This window comes from Cydia pomonella, chromosome 2, assembly GCF_033807575.1.
Source record: "Cydia pomonella isolate Wapato2018A chromosome 2, ilCydPomo1, whole genome shotgun sequence".
Taxonomy (NCBI): domain Eukaryota; kingdom Metazoa; phylum Arthropoda; class Insecta; order Lepidoptera; family Tortricidae; genus Cydia; species Cydia pomonella.
In genome coordinates, this window is record NC_084704.1 from 24144663 (window position 1) to 24168004 (window position 23342).

At 35.6% G+C, this 23342-nt stretch overlaps 1 protein-coding gene and 1 long non-coding RNA gene across 2 annotated transcripts in view; one reads left to right on the forward strand and one right to left on the reverse strand.

The window, feature by feature from the left end:
- LOC133534702 (uncharacterized) overlaps window positions 1-16612 on the reverse strand; it is a 55317-nt gene extending 38705 nt beyond the window's left edge. The window contains exon 1 of the long non-coding RNA XR_009802077.1: window positions 16146-16612. This is a non-coding gene — a long non-coding RNA (uncharacterized LOC133534702). The remainder of the gene's footprint in view (window positions 1-16145) is intronic.
- Window positions 668-10051, forward strand: LOC133534695 (uncharacterized). The gene is made up of 7 exons (XM_061873924.1): window positions 668-807; window positions 4435-5838; window positions 5914-6067; window positions 6809-7070; window positions 8318-8441; window positions 8529-8689; window positions 9767-10051. Exons 1-7 carry the CDS (start codon window positions 747-749, stop codon window positions 9986-9988), a joined length of 2388 nt encoding a protein of 795 aa, XP_061729908.1. The 5' UTR covers window positions 668-746; the 3' UTR covers window positions 9989-10051.
- Window positions 16613-23342: the final 6730 nt, after the last annotated feature.

The following is a 23342-nucleotide window of genomic DNA, read 5'->3' on the forward strand; positions in this document are numbered from 1 at the left end:
GACAGAGATGTATAAATACAAATAATTATTAAACAATGTTTCTAATAAATGTATAAAATTAGTAGTTATAGCTATAATAGTAATAATTAGCAAAATTTTCGTAACTATTACAATATAACTGATTTCATTCATGTTTAGGACAGTAGCAATATTTAAACGCAAACCATGCAAGGGATAAAAAATACTGTGAGACGGGCGTACCGAACCGCGAACTTGGTCCGGTCCGAGGACGTGGTCCGCCGTACGTCTGTTAATATTTTAGATAGAGTCTGGCTACCGAAATATTACACAAATTTATGTTATTTATAACCTACTAAATTGTTTACAACTTGTAGCAGTTTATCGTAACGTATATTTAACTGATTTCCTTAGGTACCTTACGTGTGTACAGAAAATCAAAAATATGTTCTAGTATCAAAACTATAATTCCTACTATACAAAGTGTGACCAGCCCAAGATTTTTTTTAATTTCCCGCCATAAATTTGTGTAATACTTTGGTAGCCAGACTCTAGTTAACAATTTTTGAAATGTAAAAAAAAGTGTAAGTGTAAAAATATCAAACAGTGCATATTTTTGGTTATTCGATACAAAGTATTTTTTACTATAAAATATCTTTATTCACGGTAGGCCCTCAGTTTTGTATGAGTTTCGATGGTGTTTTAGAATAGGCTATTTAATTTCACCGTGAAACGTGGACATGTCTGTCATGTCATAAAAAAACAACAAAATAAACAAAAATCAAAAAATGTCTGCTGGCCCTAAAGTCTCTTTAATTGATTTATCCAAGCAATTCCGATTTGAGATAGGTAAGATTAAGTATTTATAATATAATATTTAAAAGTGTTTAGTACATACTTACCTATACATTCCGATTCGTGTTTTTTCAAAATTAGTAGTAGGTAGGTACAACATACTTCGAGCTTCAGACCCAGTCCAAGCTCAGTGTAAGTAACGTACGTTTGTACGATGGAAGAATGATTTATATATACCTATATGTATAATATATATACCTTACACAGATCAACATTGCACCAAACTAACCAAAGCTTGTATCTACTATGGGTACTTGGCGACGATATAAGCATACTTATAAATAAATACATACGTTACATAGAAAACATCCATAATTCAGGATCAGAAACAAATATCCCTAATAAACACACAAACCCGGGACCTCCAGCTTCATAGGTAGGGTCATTACCGACTATGCTAGGAGGCCGAAGCCTTTAGAACCTAATAAAAATAGGATAGACTGACACTATAAAAATCTGGCCAACAGGCGCCTTTGGTATCATCATCGCTCGTCTCTTATTCGTGTTTTGTTTACCTATTTCTTATTTCGTAATATGTATTCTGTATTCGTCACTCGTATTTTTCTCGCATTTATTCGTTTTCCGTCACCATCGTCACGGTGTTTTTTTAGTCGTAATTCGTCTCTTTCGTTTTTAGGGTTCCATAGCCAAAATGGCAAAAACCTTCGTCATGTCCGTCTGTCTGTCTGTCTGTAGGTATGCCACAGCCATTTTACTCGGACACTATAAGAGTGTGCTAGTTACTGTCCAGTTTCCGTCCAGTTGACGAAGTTGCTACAAAGAATTGCGTATCATTTGAGTATAAACCTACCATACCGCACAATTTTGGACTTATTGCAATCCTTAATGTCTACATAATAGATAAATCTACATAAAAATAATATTTCGCCAGTAGCGAATAAAAAAAAAAGTGTTGCAGCCTCGCATCCGTGCCTTTCAGAGGTCATAAACCCAAGAAAAAGGTGCAGACTAGAAATGTTCCTGGAAAGTTTAATTACTATTATTTATTTATTTATTTATTATTCTAGCTATTTTAAGTAATCTTTTTAGCACTTATGTATACTTAGAAGTATAATAAAACCAAAAATGTTCAGTTTTATGATTTTTTTAAAAGAAAATGTAGAGAATTTTAGTGGACGAGAACTAACATACCTATTTTATGAAATATTTAGTTTTCGTCCACGAACGGACGGAAACTCAGATAGGCGAATAATTAGTATGGTGATTTTGTTTAAATATACATATCTACTAAATACAATTGTTTTTCCTCTGAATATAATCTGTATCGCCTATTAAAGCAGGCATTTAGTTTACGTCACTCCTTTGTCAACGGTGTGGGAATAAAATGGTATTTTGTACCATTGATTCTGGACCGTTTTAGAATAGAATAACTTTATTATTTATTTGCATAGAATAAGTACATATTTTGGTGTCCACAGATGTAATTTTGACAATTGTTGAATTTGGTTATAGGTCATAGGTTAGGTTTATCACGAAAATAATCATTATAAGTACGCTGTCGAAGTCGCGGGCTGAAGCTATATAAAACCAACTAAAAATGTTTTATACATAACATAAGAATTATCATAAAAACTACACCGTGTCCAATAAGTTCGAATACAGTTATGATCCTTAATAAAATAAATTTACGCGTAGTTTATGTTATGAAAATTATATTAAATGAAAGCCACATTTATATACAATATTTACAACAAATGTTTTGGAATAACTCCACCTTTAACTTTTTTTACAAGTTTCAAACGTTTCTCAAAAGAGTCACAAGCGGCACGCACCGCATCCATCGGCATATCCTCCCAAATTTGCATGATAACCTTTTTAAAATGGCTCAGGTTTGCGACTTTATAATTATTTAGTTTCGAGAGCATGTATGACCATACGAAATAATCTAGTACGTTTAAATCTGGAGAACTTGGTGGCCATTCAGTTTTCGGCAAAAAATCGGTCAAATTAGCCTTGCACCAAGCTTGAACAGCGTTTGCCGTATGCGACGGAGCTCCGTCTTGTTGGAAAACATAATAATCGTCTGCAAACATATTTTTTAAATTTGGGGCAACATTTTTCTCCAAAACCTCCGATTTATAGTATGCCGCATTGATTTTGACGCCTTTATCAATAAAAACTAGAGGCAGTTTGCCCCTCTTACAAAGAGCACCCCAAACCATCACTGATGGTGAGCTCTGGAACCTAGGCACATTCTTTTTATACTCTGGAATGTCTTCTATCCGTGCTGCCCACAACCGGTCGTTCTGGGCGTTATGAGGCTGCTCTAACACAAAGAGTTTCTCGTCTGAGAAAACAAATTCGTCACCTGCGTGCCAAGAAAGTATGGTGCTACATCTTTCTACTCTCTTTTTCTTGGTTGCATCTGAAATGCCATGTACTTTTCGTTTTTTATAAGCATGACATCCAAGATCTTTTTTCAATATATTATGTACAGATCCCCTGGAAATTTTCAGATCAGCAGCTAATTTTCTAATAGATCGGTGTTTTTTCCGCCGAATTCGCTCTCTTATAGCCTTTACCACTTTTTCAGTTCTAGCTGAGCGGGGCCGACCGGATCTTTTCCTGTCCTCTGTAGAAGAGATCTCTTTATACCTTTTTATAGTAGTATAAACCAGATTCCGTTTAATTCCATGCGGTTGTAACGCCTTGAATATAGCACATGGCCTGTCGCCTTTAAGGAATTTTCTAATAATTTCTTCACGAACGTACTTCATCGTGTATTCAAGCCAAACTAAAAATACGTGACTCATGAAATTATAGTACTATGTTTATGTCAATATACTTTTTAAATTAAAATAAGAATTTTATATCCAGCGATCCGTATGTCTATACAGCAAGTGCTAAAAGTTTGTATTCGAACTTATTGGACACGGTGTAAACATATAATCGATTTTTAACTTAATAATGCAGTGGTCGAAAACTAAAATATCACAACTTTAGCAAAATGTATTTTTTGTAAAAAAAAAACAGTAAATATTGTTTCAGGTAAAAAAGATTGATTAAGAACACTTTTGGAAATACAATATAAAAGTCAGTAAATCATGTTACTTTATATTTCTTTATTAAAAAAGATGTTAAATACAGGATGGTTAAGCCCTTATAAAAGGCTAACTTTATTGTTAAGTGAGTTTTTTGTGAATGGGCTAGCAGTTCGAACTGCTAAGTCGTTTTCTGGGTTAACCGTCTTAAAAAGACGCCAAGCTGAAAGGCTTTTATCGAGGAAAGGGTTGTCCAGTCTTTGAAAGAGAGAGAGGAAAATCCTCTGAAAATGAATGTGACTAAAGATAACCTGGGAATATTACGAAAATCGGGAGAGACGAACAACGATTGAGACCAAGGAAGACCGTGACCAAAATTGAATAATAAGAGAGAGACAAGTTACATAATTTGACCAACGAAGATAATGATAAAAAGCAAACATGACGAGTAAAGAACGAGTGACGAATACATAATAATAAGAAAAAAGTAATAAACGAAAAACAAATGAGATGAGCGATGATGATACCGCTCATCTTATATGCATTAATATATAGGCGGGGGTAGATTCACGGTAGATTGTAGTTTGGCTGTTGGTTTCATTTAAAACTGATGTTACAGATGACTCGATAAAAGAAAAAATATGTTTTGGCGAGACGCTTCTAATAGGATGTGGTCATTTTGAGGGCCAAGCTGAGGATGATTCTGATTCTGAATGGTCTTGTCACTCAACTACTGACAGTGAGCCCGAGAAGACCGATTTAAAAAAAACGGAACACGAATACGAAATCAAAGAAAGAGTAGAGGTGGAATCTGATAAACAATCACAATCAGACGACGAACATGATTTTCACACTTTTTTTTTCCCGGACTGTTCCAAGCCTTTACCACCTACAAACAGTAAAGCAAGTGTCATTATGGGTCTGGATGGAATGCCGCAAATAAATACAAATGTACGACAAGGTATAGAGTTTTGTGTATGTCATCAAGATTCAAAAACGATGGAATGCAAATGTTTTACAAAGATACCGTGCAGTTGCGGTGCAGAAGTATTACGTGAATGCACTTGTGCAAAGTCAGAAGGAATCTGTATATGCCATGAAGGTGAACCTCAGCCAGAGTGCACTTGTAAACCTAGTAAGACGTGCGTGTGTAATCCGGATGATAAAGTTAGACCGGATTGCCCATGCGACAATGTCATTCCATGCGTCTGCGATCCTACAAGACTCAACCCTTATCCAGTGTGCACGTGCAAGCATAAACCAGGACACGGCATGAATGACGAAAGTTTTGGCAGCTTCGAAGGAGTAGAATCAGAATACGACGCAGTGAAACATGAAACTATACCATGCGATTGCCAAAAACCATTGCCAAAAAAACGTTGTCTTTGTTTAAAGGGTCAAAGTTGTACATGTGATATAGTTTGTGTTTGTGACATTCGAAAAACATGTGTTTGTGAGTCAGAAGATGGTGAACCCGTTAAATGCGAAAGTCAAGAATCGAAATCAATTTGTAGCTGCCCTGTTCCACAGATATGTACTTGTGACGCAGAACCAGGAGGGATCTGTAAATGTTTCCCCGAACCTAAGCCCACTCAGTGCACCTGCGAGAATCCTGAAAATTGTAAATGCTTTTCTATTTGTGAGTGCACATCTCCTTGTATTTGTGACATCCAGCCCAAGAAACTACTAGAATGTACATGTGCAGAAACAAATTCTGTAGATTGCACATGCCACCCGAAATCGATAGATCTTTCACCGTTAAAGTTAAAGAAGACTAGAGCGGGGAAGCATAATTATAGATGGTGTCATGACGTGGATCCCCGTCATACATACTTTGATTATGAATATGGAAGACATGATAAAATATCACATAAAGAAGAAAAGAGAGAAAAGTTAAAAATTTTGGGATTACATGAAGAAAAAGGAGGAACTGATACGAGTGCTGCTGATGTTGAAATTGATGCTCCGGAATATAAGAAGTATATCAGGAAGCCATCTATAGATTGCTGCAGTACTCTCGGGGGTAAGTAGATTTCGTTAGTTGTTATTTTTACACTGTTTAATGTTACATATTGATCTTAATAATTTTTATAACCAGGTATGAGCATTAACGTCGAATGTCTTGGTGAAAGCAGGGATAAATTTCTCGTACAAGTCACTTCGCATTTCTCAAAAGAAGGAGCTAAAGCTGGAACTAAGCTGGTCAGCATTTTGGATTGCAATCTACATACCATGGAGGAAAATAGGACAGAGTGAGTTTGAGTGGTTGCTTTAATCTTGGTATAGTTCGTTTTTTTGCATTACAAAAAAGGTAAACAATCTTGACGTATCTTTTTAATCAAGATTATTGAAAAACGCTTTTAAAAAAATGTTGATATTGCTTATGAAAGCAAGAGTGTAAAAGATCGGATATTATTTATAATTATTGTTACATATTGGCTGTGACTTATTTTTCAAAAGTGATTTTAATAAAAATACACGTCAAGATCGCTTACCTTCTTTGTAATACTAAAAAAACCAACTATAGTAAAAAAAATATTAAAAATACTCTAGCTACCTGGCCAAGTAGGCATATCCGCATTATTGATAAAGATCTTTAACATGTATAGGAAAACCTTATGTTTGACAGACATACAAGCAAATAATATGGGTTACAATAAATGGGTGGTCTTTAAAACGTCACCCAGAAATATTTTTGAAAGTAATATTTTCTCAGTTTTTTCCCCAAAGGTAGTCTGGAAGAGATCGCTCTTTAACGATAAGACCGCCTGCTGTCTGCCTCTATCACTAATCAATTGTTTTTCTTTAAGCTGTATCTTATACTGAGGTGTGCCAATAAAGAGTATTCTATCTCTATCTATCTCCTCAGTGGTGGTAGGTATCGATCATCGATCAGTGATTACATAGTGATGCGACTGTTATAATCTAGAATTATTTGTTGTTTAAGTACGTTTTTGTATTAGCTGGCTCATAATAAAATACATTTATTACAGACACATTCAAAAGAAAGATACGATAAAGGAACGCAAGAGTTACATGGCGATATGTGATACCGGATACTATAATAAGATAACGAAAGTTTGTGGAGACCGACACGTCGTTAAGCGGTTCTACCACAGCTTTGAAGACGCCCATTCGTTCTTGCTCGAAGGCGCTACTATTGTCCTATTGAGATACTTTGCGCTTGCCCGTTATAGGGGCAAAATAAAAACTGACACTGTGTTGATGGATGGTGTGGTTTGCGAAAGCATATACGTAAGATTAGTGTGTCTTTTTTAATTTAACAATATTTTCCCAAATAAGCGTGAAAGTATTACTTCCGTAAATGCGAGGCGGACCGGAAATGGATTTTATGCTAGTAAAGTGACCATAAGCGCGTGTCATGACAATAATTCGCAACGAACACGAAACGAAACTCTATCTGCCTCTATCGCACTTATATCGAAGAGTGATAGAGAGCCAGTAGCGTTTCGTTCTCTGCAAACGATTGTCATATTGGTTTGCCAATTTTGGTTTCCAGGGTGTATGCCCGCACATTTTTTGAGAAAATCACCTTACATACCTCAGATGGATGATTAATTATTGGCCTTGTGTTAATAATAATGCCTTTGTTTTGTAGTAGTGTAAGTATATAAGCCAATCAAATCAGATTCAAAAAAGCGTTTCGAGGAATTAATTCCCAGCAAGCTGGAAATCGTTTTAATACCTTCATTTGGTTTGTGCGTGTCCGTCCGAGTTTGCGCAATCCCAGGTGTGCATACATTTTGGGAGCTTTGAGAGATATACCTACTTACCCTAGGAAACACTTCTTGCCAAATCGTGTAGTAAATGTGTGGAACTCTCTATCAGCAACTGTTGTTAGTGCACCGTCAGTGAACTCTTTCAAAAATAGACTAGATACACATTTTAGAACATTAAAAAGTGCTAAATAAACACAAGTGCTGTGATATACACGCATCAGCTCCAAGAGCTGCTAGTGTATCAAATAAATAATACAAAAAAAATAATACTTTTCCATGGATTGCCAAACGTCTTGATGTAGACGAAACCCGCCATCAATTACAATGGCACTACCAGGCCAGGTTTGGTGGCTCAGAAACTGAGGAAGGCTTTTTCGGATTTTGACTTGATTGTACCAAAAATAAAGAAATTCAGAATGGAGGTCATTTTTTACAACTTGAACTACGAATTCATATTGAGGTACCTTTCGGATCCCCAGATATCAATTTTCATCATGATTAGAGCAAATTTTCCTTCGTACGTGCCGCACAAAAAATTAAAAAAGCGCAAAAATTTTGGGATTGTGCAAACTTGGATTACACGCATTTAGGACCAAATGAAAGTATTAAATCAATTGCCCGCTGAATGGGAATTAATTATTCGAAAAAATCGAATTTGATGGCCTGCAGAGATAACTGACACCCCGTGCAGACAAGTTTCTTTGCGGGGGGTGTTACTACAAGGCAATGTTCGCAATACTGTTATAATAGCAATGTTCGCAGGTTTGCCATGGCGTGAGTCAGGCCATCGTCAATGGCAAGTCGATGTTCGTTTGTAAAGTCGAACGGCATATCATTGAGGCGTCTGGAATTGTTCATCAGACATTGACGGTGCTCTCTCTGAGAGGTATAAATAAGAAATGTAGAAAATAATATTATTAACAAGGCAAGGCTTCTTTTTGACATAAGTAATTTAATTGTTTTGCCTTTTTAGGTTATTTAATATGCCACGAGTGGGCAGATAGTAATTACATCGTTCACATTAATCCGCTTTTAAAAACTACTCCGGAAAAGGATTTAATTGAAGAGCACAATCCGCTGCGTAAATATTGGCGTGAAGACTTACAGCTTTTCTCAGATTACCTAGACTTTAAGGTAAGAAAAGCTTGCTGGAAGCTAGAATGCTTTTGGCTTTTAACAGTTTAATCGGTGATTAACTAGCTCCAGTTTTATGGTTTGCGGGAAAAGTTAAATTATGCATGCAGGAATTGTTCTGGTGCATTTCGCTCCAGAAGTCTCAAATTTGCAAAGTTTAAAACCTACAATCTATTTCAGGCTCATTTAATACAACACGAGAGAATGTATTTTCGTTATTTAACTAATAGGTATTGAATTGAAACTTGATATTATGTATGTCCGATAATTTATTTCTTATAATATAATGGGTGTCGCCTGTAACACACTGTAGGAGTACACTCCTACTAGTGTAGGAGGTCACAGCCGGTATATTAATATACGCAGTAACGCTTGTACAAAAAAAAAACAAAAATGTAATATAGGCACATATAGGGAACAGGGAAGTTCTGATACATATCAACAGGTCCAACACATATACCTAGCCCTGCTGTTTTGGTCTCTCCGCAGTCGGCTAAATAGCTAGTCCGTCTAAGGCACATCCCACTTTATGGAGGGTAGGCCCACTCGGTTTGAAATTTAAGTACCGTAATTTCTGTCGCAGATTTTGTCTATGGTACTTATCTGATTTATTGTGAAGAGAAACCTATACCGTTAACTGGGATAAAAAGGAATAGCGGGGTGAATAGGGACAAAAACAGGAAATTACACCTGATAATTTCTTAAAACTTGCATACACACATTGAATCATACTATTGAAAATAATAGTACAGTTCGCATGATACAATATGTGGGTAGTTAAAAATATGATCAGGTATATGTTCATTCCCGGTTTTTATTTTTTCAGACCGTGTGGGATGCGCCTAAGCTAAATCTGCAATGAATATATTATATTTAATTGCAAACTTGTCAACATCATCATAAAGTCACAATTTGATACTTGTAAACATCAGTTTATTGCGGTGGCCAAATATACCTAATGGGCATAGGGCAGTATGAGAAAATCGGAAACTATAAGAGATACATAATTTTATACTTGAGTCGTGACGGAACGTGTTAATAGTCTTAACAAATAAAATATCGGTTTTCTGTATTTAGAGCGCGCGGTCATCAGAGGGCGCTCGCTACACGTCCGAGTCCAGTGCCCTGACCAACGCTGTGCGCGACTACCTGCAAGCCCTGCTGACGCTGCGCCCCCAGGATGCCATCCACTTCACGAAGCACTACTTCAAAGCCACACTCTCTTCCCTTGATCTGCCACACAATGACTACTTCGATGCCGGCACGAAACACGTTAGATACTTCTTTTTTGAAGATTAGACTTTTGGATTGTTTATTTGATAGGTAGGTGTATAAATTTTTGAATTATATACTTTGACTGTAGTTAAGTTTTTGTTTTACATTCATAGTAAGTTAAACATGGCATACCTACATAAAGTAGGTAACAACTTTCCATTCCAATAGGGTGTTCCCGGTTGACATTTCTAGAATTAATATAAAAGTACTTATATGTATTGTAACATATACCACGGTCTAAAATGTAATGTCAGATTGATAAGACATAATATGCTCTTTAATTATTTCATTAAAACTTGCCTGCTACTCAAACACTGAATGACGCTGTAATCAATTATAATAAAAATATTAAAATGTCTCACTTATAATATGCGAGCCAAGGGCTAAAGAAACCGGTATAAGTGAACTCTCCGAATACGCATGATTGTTACGGTCACGTTACACTGGTGTTTTCGAGATCTCTGTACGCATGCGGGTAGCCAACCGTTGGGAACTGATTGACGGAACTGTGACGTGACTGTTTTTTACCTGCTCTTCGAGAAACATAACATTGTTTCCTTGGCGCTAGCTAGCCGTGCGCTCGCATTACCAGTGCAAGCGAGGTCTTCGAATACGTATCTTTGTTTCGGATCGCAGTGTCACATGTTAAGCTGGTTTGAGAGCGTTTAGTCGCCTACCTTAGACGCACCAATAGAGATCAGACAGCTATTCTGTTAGAATTCTGTATTAGTTCATAATGAATCTTATTCCGTGCTCAATAGAGTAGTAATTCAATAAACGCTACCTATACGGCTTGACCATTTTTTCATAGTGGCACGCGCCTTTGCGGTTTTTAAACAATAGATAAGACGATAATCCGTAGAAGCTCACGGAGAAAAATAGAAACTATATGTATAAACGAATCGATGTATGTATGTCTGTAAACTTATATTACCTACTCCTTTTTAAAATTCGAAATTAATACAGAAGCAACCCTAGTGAGTCGGGCAAGTTTAGGTATGTATTTTCAAGAACGGCGGGAACGGACCTTCTGTTTATTTTTTATTTTGTGGTACGAGTCACATGAACGTCATTCGAGTATATACATAGTTTACAAAACAACTGAGTATAGTCTGTGCATAAAGTGAGTCTGCCACTACTGAATGTCCGGATTTACGGGAACGCCCACTTGCCATCTCCAGAAAAGTTACAGAATATGACCAAAATAGATAATAATAAAAATAATATAAATATATACCAAATAATATAAAACCCAATTGAGAACCTCTTCCCTTTGAATTATTGAAATTGGTTAAAATCACTCATGACATTGTGTGTGCAAAGTGTCATTATAATCCAACACGTAGTTTTAAAACGAGAACGAAACTCCGTTTGTATGGGGGGTGAAATTCGGCTGAGCTTGCTGCGGACTTTTAACATTATGGAATATTACACAATTTGATGTATATTAATCAGAGCTAGGCCCATTCGTTGATTTAAGATTTTTTTAATTATTGTAAAAGTTATGATCTCTAAGTAACTAAACAAAACATCTAAAAAAGTTAAACTAAGTAGGATAACATAGCTATGATTAATATGCAATAAATTGTGTAAAAATATTTTCGATAATGTCATTATTTAGGTAGGAAAATGGGGACTACGTTTATATGGAGAAGCGGTCGTCCACTATCCTTGTTGTTATGATAACAAGCCAATATGGCTAATACGCACGAAATCCAACAATATTCAAGAGCGCCTCACATACGTAGATTTCAATTATTTAGGCGGCCAAAAATATTTTTTTCTGGAAAATAGCTATACGTACAATAGGAAATTAAAATAAACTCCTCTTGATCCGAAAAAAATATAATTATTGATTATGCAACATATTTACATCGATAAAATACAAAAAATAAAAATTATTTTTTAAATTACCAACAAAATAAAAACGTCGTATGAATTATTAGTTACAAGCATAAATATGGTAAAATATCATATATATCTATATCTTAAATATATACTTATTACAAATAAAACTACTTAAACACATATTTTACTTTGAGAGAATTCAAAGATTATTGGCTATCTCTAGAAGTATTTGGTTTGGCAGCCATCAACATTTCTATAGTTTCAGGTAGGAATGCTTTGTGACAAGGTTTCTTGATTTGTCTGCTTGAGCTGATCAGGGGGTCTGATGTTAATAAAAGCCGAAGTATCTGTGACATTCATGGATTCTTCTGGTGGATAACATTCTTGTCTCGCCTTTAGCAACAAGTCGTAGCAAGGGAAATGTTTTGGGTTTGTTGCTCTTATTATGTCATATTGCCGTCTTGAAAGATCAGCTTCCACGAACATCTGAAGTGCTTGCAGAGGCGTCAGTGGAGGTAACATGTCGTCGTCGTTATTCACTTTAGAATAGGCAGATCTATATTTGCTGGCTCGTGTCGGCGAATTAGTAATTTCTTTGAGAACTTTTGAAGCATTCCTTTGCCCAGTGTTTTGTAAAACAGATTGTGCGGCATGGATGATGACGTCATGCTTCAAAGTCGCGCGGACTTCTTCCGTTTTTCTTCTTTTGCTTCGCTCACTTAAATCTTCGAAAGATTTTGCTGGCCTACCTTGACGAGAGGCCGATTCTATCGGAATCTCGAAAGTTCCTTCTAACCAATCTCGGTTGTTTTTTAGGAAAACTTCTTCGTGTTTACTGGCTTTCATCCATCTTTTCATGAATTCGGTCTTGATATAAGAATACCTTTGCTTCAAACACTTTTTAGCATTTTCGGTGTCTCCATAACGTATCAAAAGAAAATCTTCATACGAATCGAGTTTTTCCCTTAAACTTGGTAAATTTTGTCTTTGTACCCGTTGAAACAGGTACTTCCGAGTCACTATTTTAGTACCCGAGGTACCAGACGGACCTAAAACAAAAAATAATTAGATTTAATACAATTTAGCACTAACGTGGTATTTTTCTCAATTTCGACCCCTAAGATTCAAATGCTCTTATTTGGGAAACGCGCGGGTTTCCGCGGCTAATTTTTTACTGGTATGATAGAAAAATAAGTAAAGTATAGAAAAATAAAGAAAACATTGCTCGGACGGACCCTTAAGTTAGTTAAAAGACATATTTAATTGTAAGAAACACAAAAAATCTGACTTATTGATAGAGCTATCTTTGAAAAATTAAAAGTTTATCAAAGGCAGTAGAAACTAAAAAGTTACTATTAAAAAACATAGGTTCTTACCTGAATTACTGCAATCCATCACTGACACTCGAAAATAAGTAGTTAAAAAACAAATATGAATTTTACAAAAGTTGTAAGTTTAGGAGCGCCGAGAACAGACACGTACACGTTAAGCGACTATCGAATTCCGACTACCTGAGGGAAGCTCTTGCGCATCTACGAAGGGTGGGAGGGGGTGCCCATTGTATTCCCGGAACTGTTTACTACCTGAGTAAATGGTTATCTTATCATTAGTTTTTTTTTCGGATAGCGAGTTTTGGCCGCCTAATTAGTTGAAATCTACGTATGTGCGCCTCCTATACATTATCTACATCTTATTTAGGTACAGCGAGGATAATTTGTTTAGCTTGAGGAGAACCCCAAATGTTTTGGGCGTTTTGATCTTCATTAGCAAAGGAAAATACATATTCTGTTCTATCCATCAAGGAAAAAACTGTGTTCCATATATTAGATAGAGGTATTTATTTTATTTGTATTCCTACTTCCATTTTGCCAAGTATATTCAATATTTGAAAGGCATGTATAAAAATATATGAAAAATCTTTAAGTATGTAGGTACCTACGTACGAGTATATCTTAATATATATATAAAATGCTAATGTGCGTACGTAAAGACAGGGTTTTCTCTACCACCACCAATTTCAATCAACTTCCTTTTGGGGTGGTAAATACCCCTCGATCTCCCGGTGGGAATAAGAGAGTTTGGTCGCGGTGGGTGGAAGTGGGTGGTTGTGGGTGGCAAAAATATGAAAAAATATACATCTGTCCTTTTCTAACTCATGAGAACTTCTGGAAAGTTCTAAAAATTTCTGGACTAATCTACAAAACTAGAATGTGTACAACTGTAACAATCGATCTAGAATGTTCGAGAAGGTTCTAAAAATGGGTGGCAAAAATATGAAAAAATATACATCTGTCCTTTTCTAACTCATGAGAACTTCTGGAAAGTTCTAAAAATTTCTGGACTAATCTACAAAACTAGAATGTGTACAACTGTAACAATCGATCTAGAATGTTCGAGAAGGTTCTAAAAATTTCTAGAATGATCTAGAAAGATTCAAAATTGTGTGCAACTGCTAAAATCGATATAGAATGTTCCAGAAAATTCTAGAAATGTCTGAAATGATCTAGAAAGATTCAAAATTGTCTGCAACTGCTAAAATCGATGTGGAATGTTCCAGAAAATTCTAGAAATGTCTGGAATGATCTAGAAAGATTCAAAATTGTGTGCAACTGCTAAAATCGGTATGGAATGTTCCAGAAATATCTAAAAATTTCTGGACTAATCTAGAAAACTCTAAAATGTGTACAACTGTAACAATCGATCTAGAATGTTCGAGAAGGTTCTAAAAAATCCATATGGAATGCTCTAGATAGTTCTAGAAATGACTATAATAATCTAGAAGCTTCTAGAAAGTTCCGAAATGTGTGCAACTATTGAAATTAATCCGGACGATCCAGATCGAAATTAAGTACATCGGAATGTTCTAGAGTGTTCTGATACTAGAAATTTCGATTTCCAACGGTATATAAACCGAAAATAAGTGACTTTTTGTCAGTTGAACCGTGTTTACAGTCGCGAAAAGATCAATTGAAGTCAAGAGTAAACAGTGATTACATAAATTCAAGTGATTTGAACAAATGAGAAAGTAAAAACTATTTGACTATTCTAGAGTGTTCTGATACTAGAAATTTCGATTTCCAACGGTATATAAACCGAAAATCAGTGACTTTTTGTCAGTTGAACCGTGTTTACAGTCGCGAAAAGATCAATTGAAGTCAAGAGTAAACAGTGATTACATAAATTCAAGTGATTTGAACAAATGAGAAAGTAAAAACTATTTGACTATTCTAGAGTGTTCTGATACTAGAAATTTCTATTTCTAACGGTATATAAACCGAAAGTGAGTGACTTTTTGTTAGTTTTATCATTGTAACAACCAAGATATGCGTTTTGGTTAATTTTATTACACTTTTTATATTTACAAAGCCAAGACGAAAAAAAGTATTTGCAAAACCCAAAGTGGTTTCAAAAAGAAGGAAAATAGCACGTCACAATGAAACAGAAGAACAAAGAGAAAAACGTCTTTTGAACATTCGTAAAGGAGTAAAAAGAATTAGAGAAAATTTAACCGAAGAGGAAAGAGCACGTATTAATGAAGAAACACGATGTCGAGTAAGATCACTCCGAAATCGTCAATCGGCTGATCAACATGAACTGGAAAATACCAGAAAACAAGAAAGAATGACTACTTTACGCCAACGACGAGTTGCTTCATGTAAAATTGGAAGTTTAGAACTTCAGGCTTTCCATTATGATTGCAAAAAACAATACAATGAACACCCAAGTATTGTCATCGGAAAAATGGATACGATATGCGAGTATTGTCATGCACGGAAATTTAAAGGCGAATACTGCAGTTCTGTTAAATCGATAAAATATGTATGCAAATATATTAATAAAGGCAGTGATATGGCTGTTTTTACGTTAACCAATGAAAACCAGCATGATGAAATAGTACAGTATCAAATGGGTCGTTACATTAATACCAACGAAGCAATTTGGCGAATTTTAAGTTTTCCAATACACGATCGAGATCCACCGGTTCAACATTTATCCGTCCACCTATAAAATGGACAACGTGTGTTTTTCACAACAGAAACGGCATAAAAAGTTGCGACGGAACCACCGACTCGAACAACTTTAACGGCGTTTTTTGAATTATGCCAGAAAGACCAATTTGCTAAGACTTTACTCAGAAGTACCCAGCTATTATACATGGGATACAACAAGTAAACAATTTAATCCTCGAAAACGTGGAATGCAAGTAGAAGGACATGATGTGTTCAAGAGTAACACAATAGGACGAGTCTACACAGTGCATCCAAAAAACGCTGAATGTTTCTATCTACGCTTATTACTTCACACTATTCGTGGTCCAACGTGTTTTGAAGACCTAAAAACTGTCAATGGTTACATTTTTGAGACATCGTGAAGCATGTCAAAGATTAGGTCTACTTGAAAACGATAATCATTGGGATACACATATAATGTGTAATATGTAAATGTATTTATCATATATGTAATACGTATAATATCATATGTAAATAATTGTGTGAATAAAACATAAATTTTCCATTTACTAAGGTGTTTTTTAGGGTTCCGTAGCCAAATGGCATAAAACGGAACCCTTATAGTTTCGCCATGTCCGTCTGTCTGTCTGTCTGTCTGTCTGTCTGTCTGTCTGTCTGTCCGCGGCTTTGCTCCGTGGTCGTTAGTGCTAGAAAGCTGAACTTTGACATGGATATATAAATCAATAAAGCCGACAAAGTCGTACAATAAAATCTAAAAATTTAATTTTTTTTAAGGTACCTCCCCTACACGTAAAGTGGGGGTGAATTTTTTTTTCGCTTCAACCCTAGAGTGTGGGGTATCGTTGGAAAGGTCTTTCAAAACTAATAGGGGTTATCAAGAAACATTTTTTGATAAAGTGAATATATTCGGAGATAATCGCTCCGAAAGAAAAAAAAAATGTGTCCCCCCCCCTCTAACTTTTGAACCATAGGTCCAAAAAATATGAAAAAAATCGTGGAAGTAGAGCTTAAGAAAGACATTAAATGAAAACTATAGCGGACATGATCAGTTGAGCTTTTTTTGAGTTATCGCAAAAAGTTTTCCCTTCATAGTAAAAAGACTTACTTTAATTAGGTACTGATTATGCAAATTTGCCTATTTGTTTAACTCGGGTGAAAGGTACCGTTTTATCCGTTGGTTAACAATTTACTATATTTTAAGCTCCAGTTTAGCTTATTGTGACGGAAGAGTAACTACGGAACCCTACACTGAGCGTGGCCCGACATGCTCTTGGCCGGTTTTTATTTTAACTTATAATTATTTCAATTAGTTAATTAATTAAATATACTTTCTATACACCGCATATTTAATGGTCGACTACTTACTTACTTACTTACTTACTTTCAATATCTAAGATAGAAATCTATATTATCTACGTTAAAAAATGCATCCTCAAATATTTTTTATACCATTAAACATGCGATGTATTTTAACCCGAGCAACGCCGGGTTTCGCAGCTAGTGTATGTATATTTTTCAGGCAACTAGTGGGTCCCAAACAGTGGTTCCCAAAGTTCACTAGGCTCTACTCTAAGGCAGTGTCTTACCTGAACGAATAACTCGCGAACGCGAAGCGGCGTGGCGCGGCGCGGCGCGGGTGAATTCAATCCTTTGATACCTATGGAAGTGGCGATCTCCGAATGACGTTGGGCCGCCGCGCCGCGCTGCGCCGCGCCGCGTCGCATTCGCGAGTCATCGCCCACGTAAGCCCCGCTGTAACCCACCTAACAAAATCTGCCAAATTCGGGACCCATGCATCTAATCAATGCCAAAAATCCGGCCTTATATAGATATGAGGTACTGAAGGAAAGTAGTACTACTTTAATAGCTTCATCAAACAGGCAAGGATTGTTGCCAGCAACTGAGAGCCAGAATTTCGTTAATTGCATATGGTTGTTGGCATTTCGTCTTATGTTTCAGGGCCCACTGAAATTTAGCTTGTGACCCATAGTTTGGAAAATGCTGTCTTTAAAACTAGCATACAACATACACCATGCACCATATCTACCAGTAAGCCAGGTTTGCTTTAGTTTTACCCGACTAAGAATCTACTAAAAACAATATTTGTTATTATCCCGCCAATTAGAACTATTGATAATAAGGTTCGTTACAGTGAACTTGCACTGCTTAACCTGAGCTCCTGTGGGTAGTAAATAGTAATGGCGTATGGGATCTAAACTGAATCCATTTATTTAGTTTTTCACGTTTTTTTTTGAACAAGTTGTGATTATATGTTTATAGTTCTTCAGATCAACTAAATTTTACCAAAATTTAAGAAAAAAAAAATCGACAACATATAAAAAATCGGCAAAAATATGGAGGTTTGTATGTGCCATGTCCGTGTGTTTTCACCCAAACTATCTCTAGATTGATGCCACGGTGCTAATTTTAGTGAACGTGGTGTAAATCGATACATTTTTTATAACCGAATTTGAAACGAGGAGGTTCAATATAGATTGATTGAACGATGAATGTTTGAAATGGTTGATTGTCCTGAGTAAAACTTCAATCTTGCCCAATAACCAGTCTCATACAGCCAACGAAGTGTATAAAAAATACTTCGTAAAACTTACATTTAATATTTTCTAAGAAACTTTTCTCTAATAGTCACCGCGAATGGACGACATGGACATCATAAATAGTTATTTGTACAACAAGAGAGCAAAGTTTGATATTTCTTCGAGTGCTTGTTTTGAGTCCCGTGTAAGCGAAAGATTGTATAATAGATTCACGAGAGTAGCGAGTGAATCTAATTTAGAATCTTGAGCGTAGTAAGGGACTCAAAAGCGCACGAGATGTAAATAACTTTGATCTCGTGTAGTACACAAAAATTTTCACGTCAGTCAGCCATCAAAAAATACAACCTGAAAAAATGTTATCTGTCTTCATCACAATTTCACTCATGTTTTCTGAAGGTATTCTCACAATTAACTTTAATTACCGCAATAAAACAAAACGAAAGAAATTTAAATAAACTAATAAGAAAATAATGAATTAACGAATATCAATTGACAGTTCAATCGACAACTTTTTTTATGTAAAATAAAACTTTATAAGATACGGTCCGAATTGCGGATACTACTATTTGTCAACTATAGTAGAGGTCGTTAAAAGTAGTTAAGTAGAATTATTTACTGCGTAACAATTGCGTAAATTTGTATAACTTCATTGTTTTGATTGTATAATAAAATACAGAAAATATGGTGTTTTTATTAAATTTTAAACTTTTATTTCATTAATTAATTATTACGAATGAAGACTCGTAGGGTGTTTTGGAACGATGCGGTCTGACTTATTTCGGGGGTCTATTATAAACCGTCAATATACCGTTGAATTACTTATGCACTTTTTTTGTCTCTTTCTTTTTGCTAATGACCTGAAAGGGACAAAGATAATAGAATCCAAATACTTCGAACAGTTCGAACTTGTATTAGGCCCCGCACGTTGAAATGACATTCGAATATAAAGGTCACTTGAATGTTATTTTGTCTCACTCAGTGAGCAAAATGCGATTTTGCTCACTGTTTTTAAGCAGCAAATTATCCTTGTTCGAGCTGCTGACGTGAAAAAGCTTTTCACTAAAATTTTATATTTGCTCTTCGACTTTTTGCGCTTGTGTATGCCCATTATTTAGTCTCTAGAAACTAGAAACTGACTGTTCATAGAGTAAAATGCAGAAACTAGCACGGTTCACTGAGCCGGAATTAAACTTTTAAAGAAACAGCCCCGAGGTAAGAAGAATAAGTAAAGAGTAATCTCGGGTCAGTGTGGGCTGTTTGCATGGCCTAAAACTACAGAGAGTTGTTGATTAAGGTGGTTCGATTTTCATACAAAAAACAATCGCTATTTATTTATTAATGACACAATATTATTACATAAATAGTTGCGCATCTATCTACTTTCGAATATTCATTTGCGCTAAATTAATAGAAAAACTTTGTTTCATACAGAAATCATGCAATAATCAACGTTATATTTTTATAAATTTTACTCATGTGTGTGTGACAAATGTCGTGTACAAATACATTGCGGCGTTGCCACTCCATGCATCGGCGCGACGTTGCGATGTTTGACGCGTTTTTAGCTGACTCTGTCGACACTGACACTCAGTGTGACCAGGCGTACGATAATTGTCGTACATGTACGATAATTTGGGCCCCGGTATGACGTAATGTTCCAAAGAGCATTATCGTACACTAAAGTACTATAATTTCAGCCCTTGGATGATGCCACCTTAAAAGTCTAGTAATTTGAAGCAAAATATGACACTTTCACTCAGAAATAGGCTAAAATTAGTTTCCTTTGGGTGTTCGGCTCCTTGGTGTAAGTTTAAAGTTTAAAATGTCACAACTTCCTGTATACCGTTTGAGTCTATCCCAAAAATACACAAACATAAACAGATTTTTTGCGCAATTTAGACGAAAATTGTCTTTTTTTTATTATTAATTGGAAATTTAAGCTTATTTTGCTAGACATTTTTAGGGGCTGCCTTTTTGATTGGCGTACGATATTTTTTTCAACGGTACAATAATATTGACATTCGAGTACGATAATTCTCTTCCGCTCACCTGGCAACACTGCTGAAACTTGACAGGACCTGGGGGCCTACCGCGAAAACCTAAATTCGCAAATTGCGGGGATCTTTCTCTTTTACTCTCACTAAGACGTAATTAGAGTGACAGAGAAAAATGCCCGAAATTGACGAATTTCGATTTTCCCGGTAGCCGCCCTGGTGCTTGAGGTACTTGATAGAAAACAACGCTGCCGCATGTTCTGAATTGTGATTTTATGTGTTTTTGGATTGAAAATGATAGCAACGTCTAAATCAAGCTACAAAAATCATCGATATTCTAGTCCGCGAAAAACCAGGAAAAGTGTAACTGTAATTGGAGTCTACAAAAATGACCAATTCATAGAAAATATGACCTAGAAACTAGTTCACTTTTATAAAACTCAATTTTGCCCGAGATTGTACTTAGGCGAATACCTAAGGGAGCTAAGTGTATTGATCTTGAATAATTAGTTGGCTAATACATATATGACTCCAACATGATATGGACATTTACATCATAACTATTATACCTAGTTGGTTACTAAGTTCTGTTACTCGATTTCTTTCTTTTGGTCCGCTTTGACAACTAATCCCAAGATTTGGCGTAGGCACTAGTTTTTACGAAAGCCACTGCCATTGCCATCTGACCTTCCAACCCAGAGGGTAAAACTAAGCCTTGTTGGGATTAATCCAGTTTCCTCACGATGTTTTCCTTCACCGAAAAGCGACTGGTAAATATCAAATGGTATCTGTTCTGAAGTTCTGTTACTCGATTTGCAACCTCTTTATTTCCGTTAAAACAAATGCTACCGAAAAAATAAAAAATTACATAATGTGGTGGATTTGTGAGCTATAATTATATACCACACATAACGCTTATCTCGTCGTATCTATAATGAATTGGGGCCTAAAAGAGAATCGTATTCCAATTTTTTGAAACGCTTGTATTACTTTCTATATTAACTAAAAGTTGCCCTAAAATTCAGCTTTTATACTAAAAATGGCTTTAAATATGTTAAATTAACAAAATATATTTTGACAGATGCTTTCGCGCCCAAAACGCTCTTTGAAAATTGTGTGACGTCACAGTTTATGGTTTGACACATAACTACATACACACGTAGAAGATACGAACTGTCAACTGATATTTGTCATTTGTTGTTAATCGCCTAACTGTCAACAGTGTCAATCCGAGAGTTGTGACGTCATCAGAATCTTCAATGACGTTTCGAGTTTGGTCACGTGACGTGTGCCAAAAGATATTTTAAATTCAATATTTACAAAAATATGGTCATTATAGGTCCCCTAAAAGTAGTTTAACATGTTCTTATAATCCAAAAGAATTTATTGGGATACAATTATGCCCTAAGATTTGTAGATGGAAACAACCCTATTGCGTTGCACAAATGTGGGCACCCGCCAAACATGATTTTGGGTGTGTCATACTCAGGGCTAACACAGATTCATTTCTGTGAAAAAGGTGTGAAAACCGGAAACTGGAAACCGTTCTCGAACCAATAGTGAAGCCCTTAAGCCACACCCTATTTCAAAACCAGCCATGGATCTTTGAACAGGACTCAGCTCCTGCACATAAGGCAAAAACAACTCGAGCCTGGTTTCGAAGGAACAAAATTGACTTTATTGCCCACGAAGACTGGCCGTCCTCCAGCCCGGACCTTAACCCCCTGGATTATGCCATATAGCAGGTTATTGAGGAGAAAGCCTGTGCTAAACCCCACACAAATCTTAACTCCCTCAAGCGGGCCATAGTTAAGACAGTGACGGAATTAGACATGACAATCGTGCGTGCCGCTATTGATGACTGGCCTCGTCGTTTGAGGGCCTGTGTCAAAGCCAGAGGAGGCGATTTTGAATGATATTGTCATATGTAATTCCTGATTCTGTGTACTTCATTTTAATATATACTTTATTAAACTTTCGTTGCTATATTTTATGTAGATAAAGATTATTGAAGTAACAGAATTTAATAACCAACTAGGTAGAAAACAATGCAATACATAAACACATAAATTGGATATGATGTGATCCGTTGAATGAAATTGACAATAAATAAAATAAATAAATAATTTTCTATCTCTAGGCATTGTGTGAAACTTCTAGTTGTGTCAAAATATCGGGAAATCAATAATATATACAAACATGGTAAATATCTCATTTCTTTTTATAATGGTTATAAATAGAAGGCCATGCAATTTTGTAACTCACTGTAATTTAATTAAATGTATCGTAAAAAAAATGTTTTAATTCTACTGTAAAATAGTACCTACTTTTTTAAAGGCAGTAAGGGATTGCTTTAATTTTAGAACAAAACAGCGTTTTTTTTTGAAAAAAATACCGGAAAATCTGACTTACAAATTTGGACTTTCTTAGGTTCATTCTACTTAGACTCTTCTCCACCCTAGCATTAAAAAAAGATATCCTAAAATATCCATACCATTACGTCACATTTTAGTGTGAAAGAAATTTCAATGTAAAACTAAAATTTCAATACAAATTTTCGGGTTTTTTTAACACGAGGATTGATTATGCTAGTGATTCTGAGTTGGAAGAACCCAAAAATATCATGATGTGTGAGAATCAGATTTTTAATATTTTTATGGAAAACGCTCATATTTCTCATAAAATAATTTATTAATAATAGGTACCTACTTGATAATACTGATAACAAAAAAAAAATTAATGAGTCTCGAACCCACATCCTCTTGCATGTATTTCCACGTACATACCGCAACGCTATTGAAGCCTACTCACGTTGTGCCAAATTGTCTACTACAAGGATCCCAGTAAGACTGTTTGAATGTGTGAGTGATACTTAGAAATAGAGTCAAGAAACATTCTGTCGACATTAAGGGGTAGTTTTTGTACAATGAAGTGTTCAATGTTTGTTGTAATAGTTCAATATTTATTTAATGAGTGCGCTAAACATAATTTACAGTATAGAAATACC

Excerpts from the sequence above, each read along its gene's own strand:
- LOC133534695 (XM_061873924.1), top strand. The coding sequence starts at position 747 with ATGTCTGCTGGCCCTAAAGTCTCTTTAATTGATTTATCCAAGCAATTC. Across the intron at positions 5,839-5,913 it reads TTGCTGCAGTACTCTCGGGG|GTATGAGCATTAACGTCGAA; the intron begins GTAAGTAGATTT and ends TTTTATAACCAG. Across the intron at positions 6,068-6,808 it reads ATGGAGGAAAATAGGACAGA|ACACATTCAAAAGAAAGATA; the intron begins GTGAGTTTGAGT and ends CATTTATTACAG.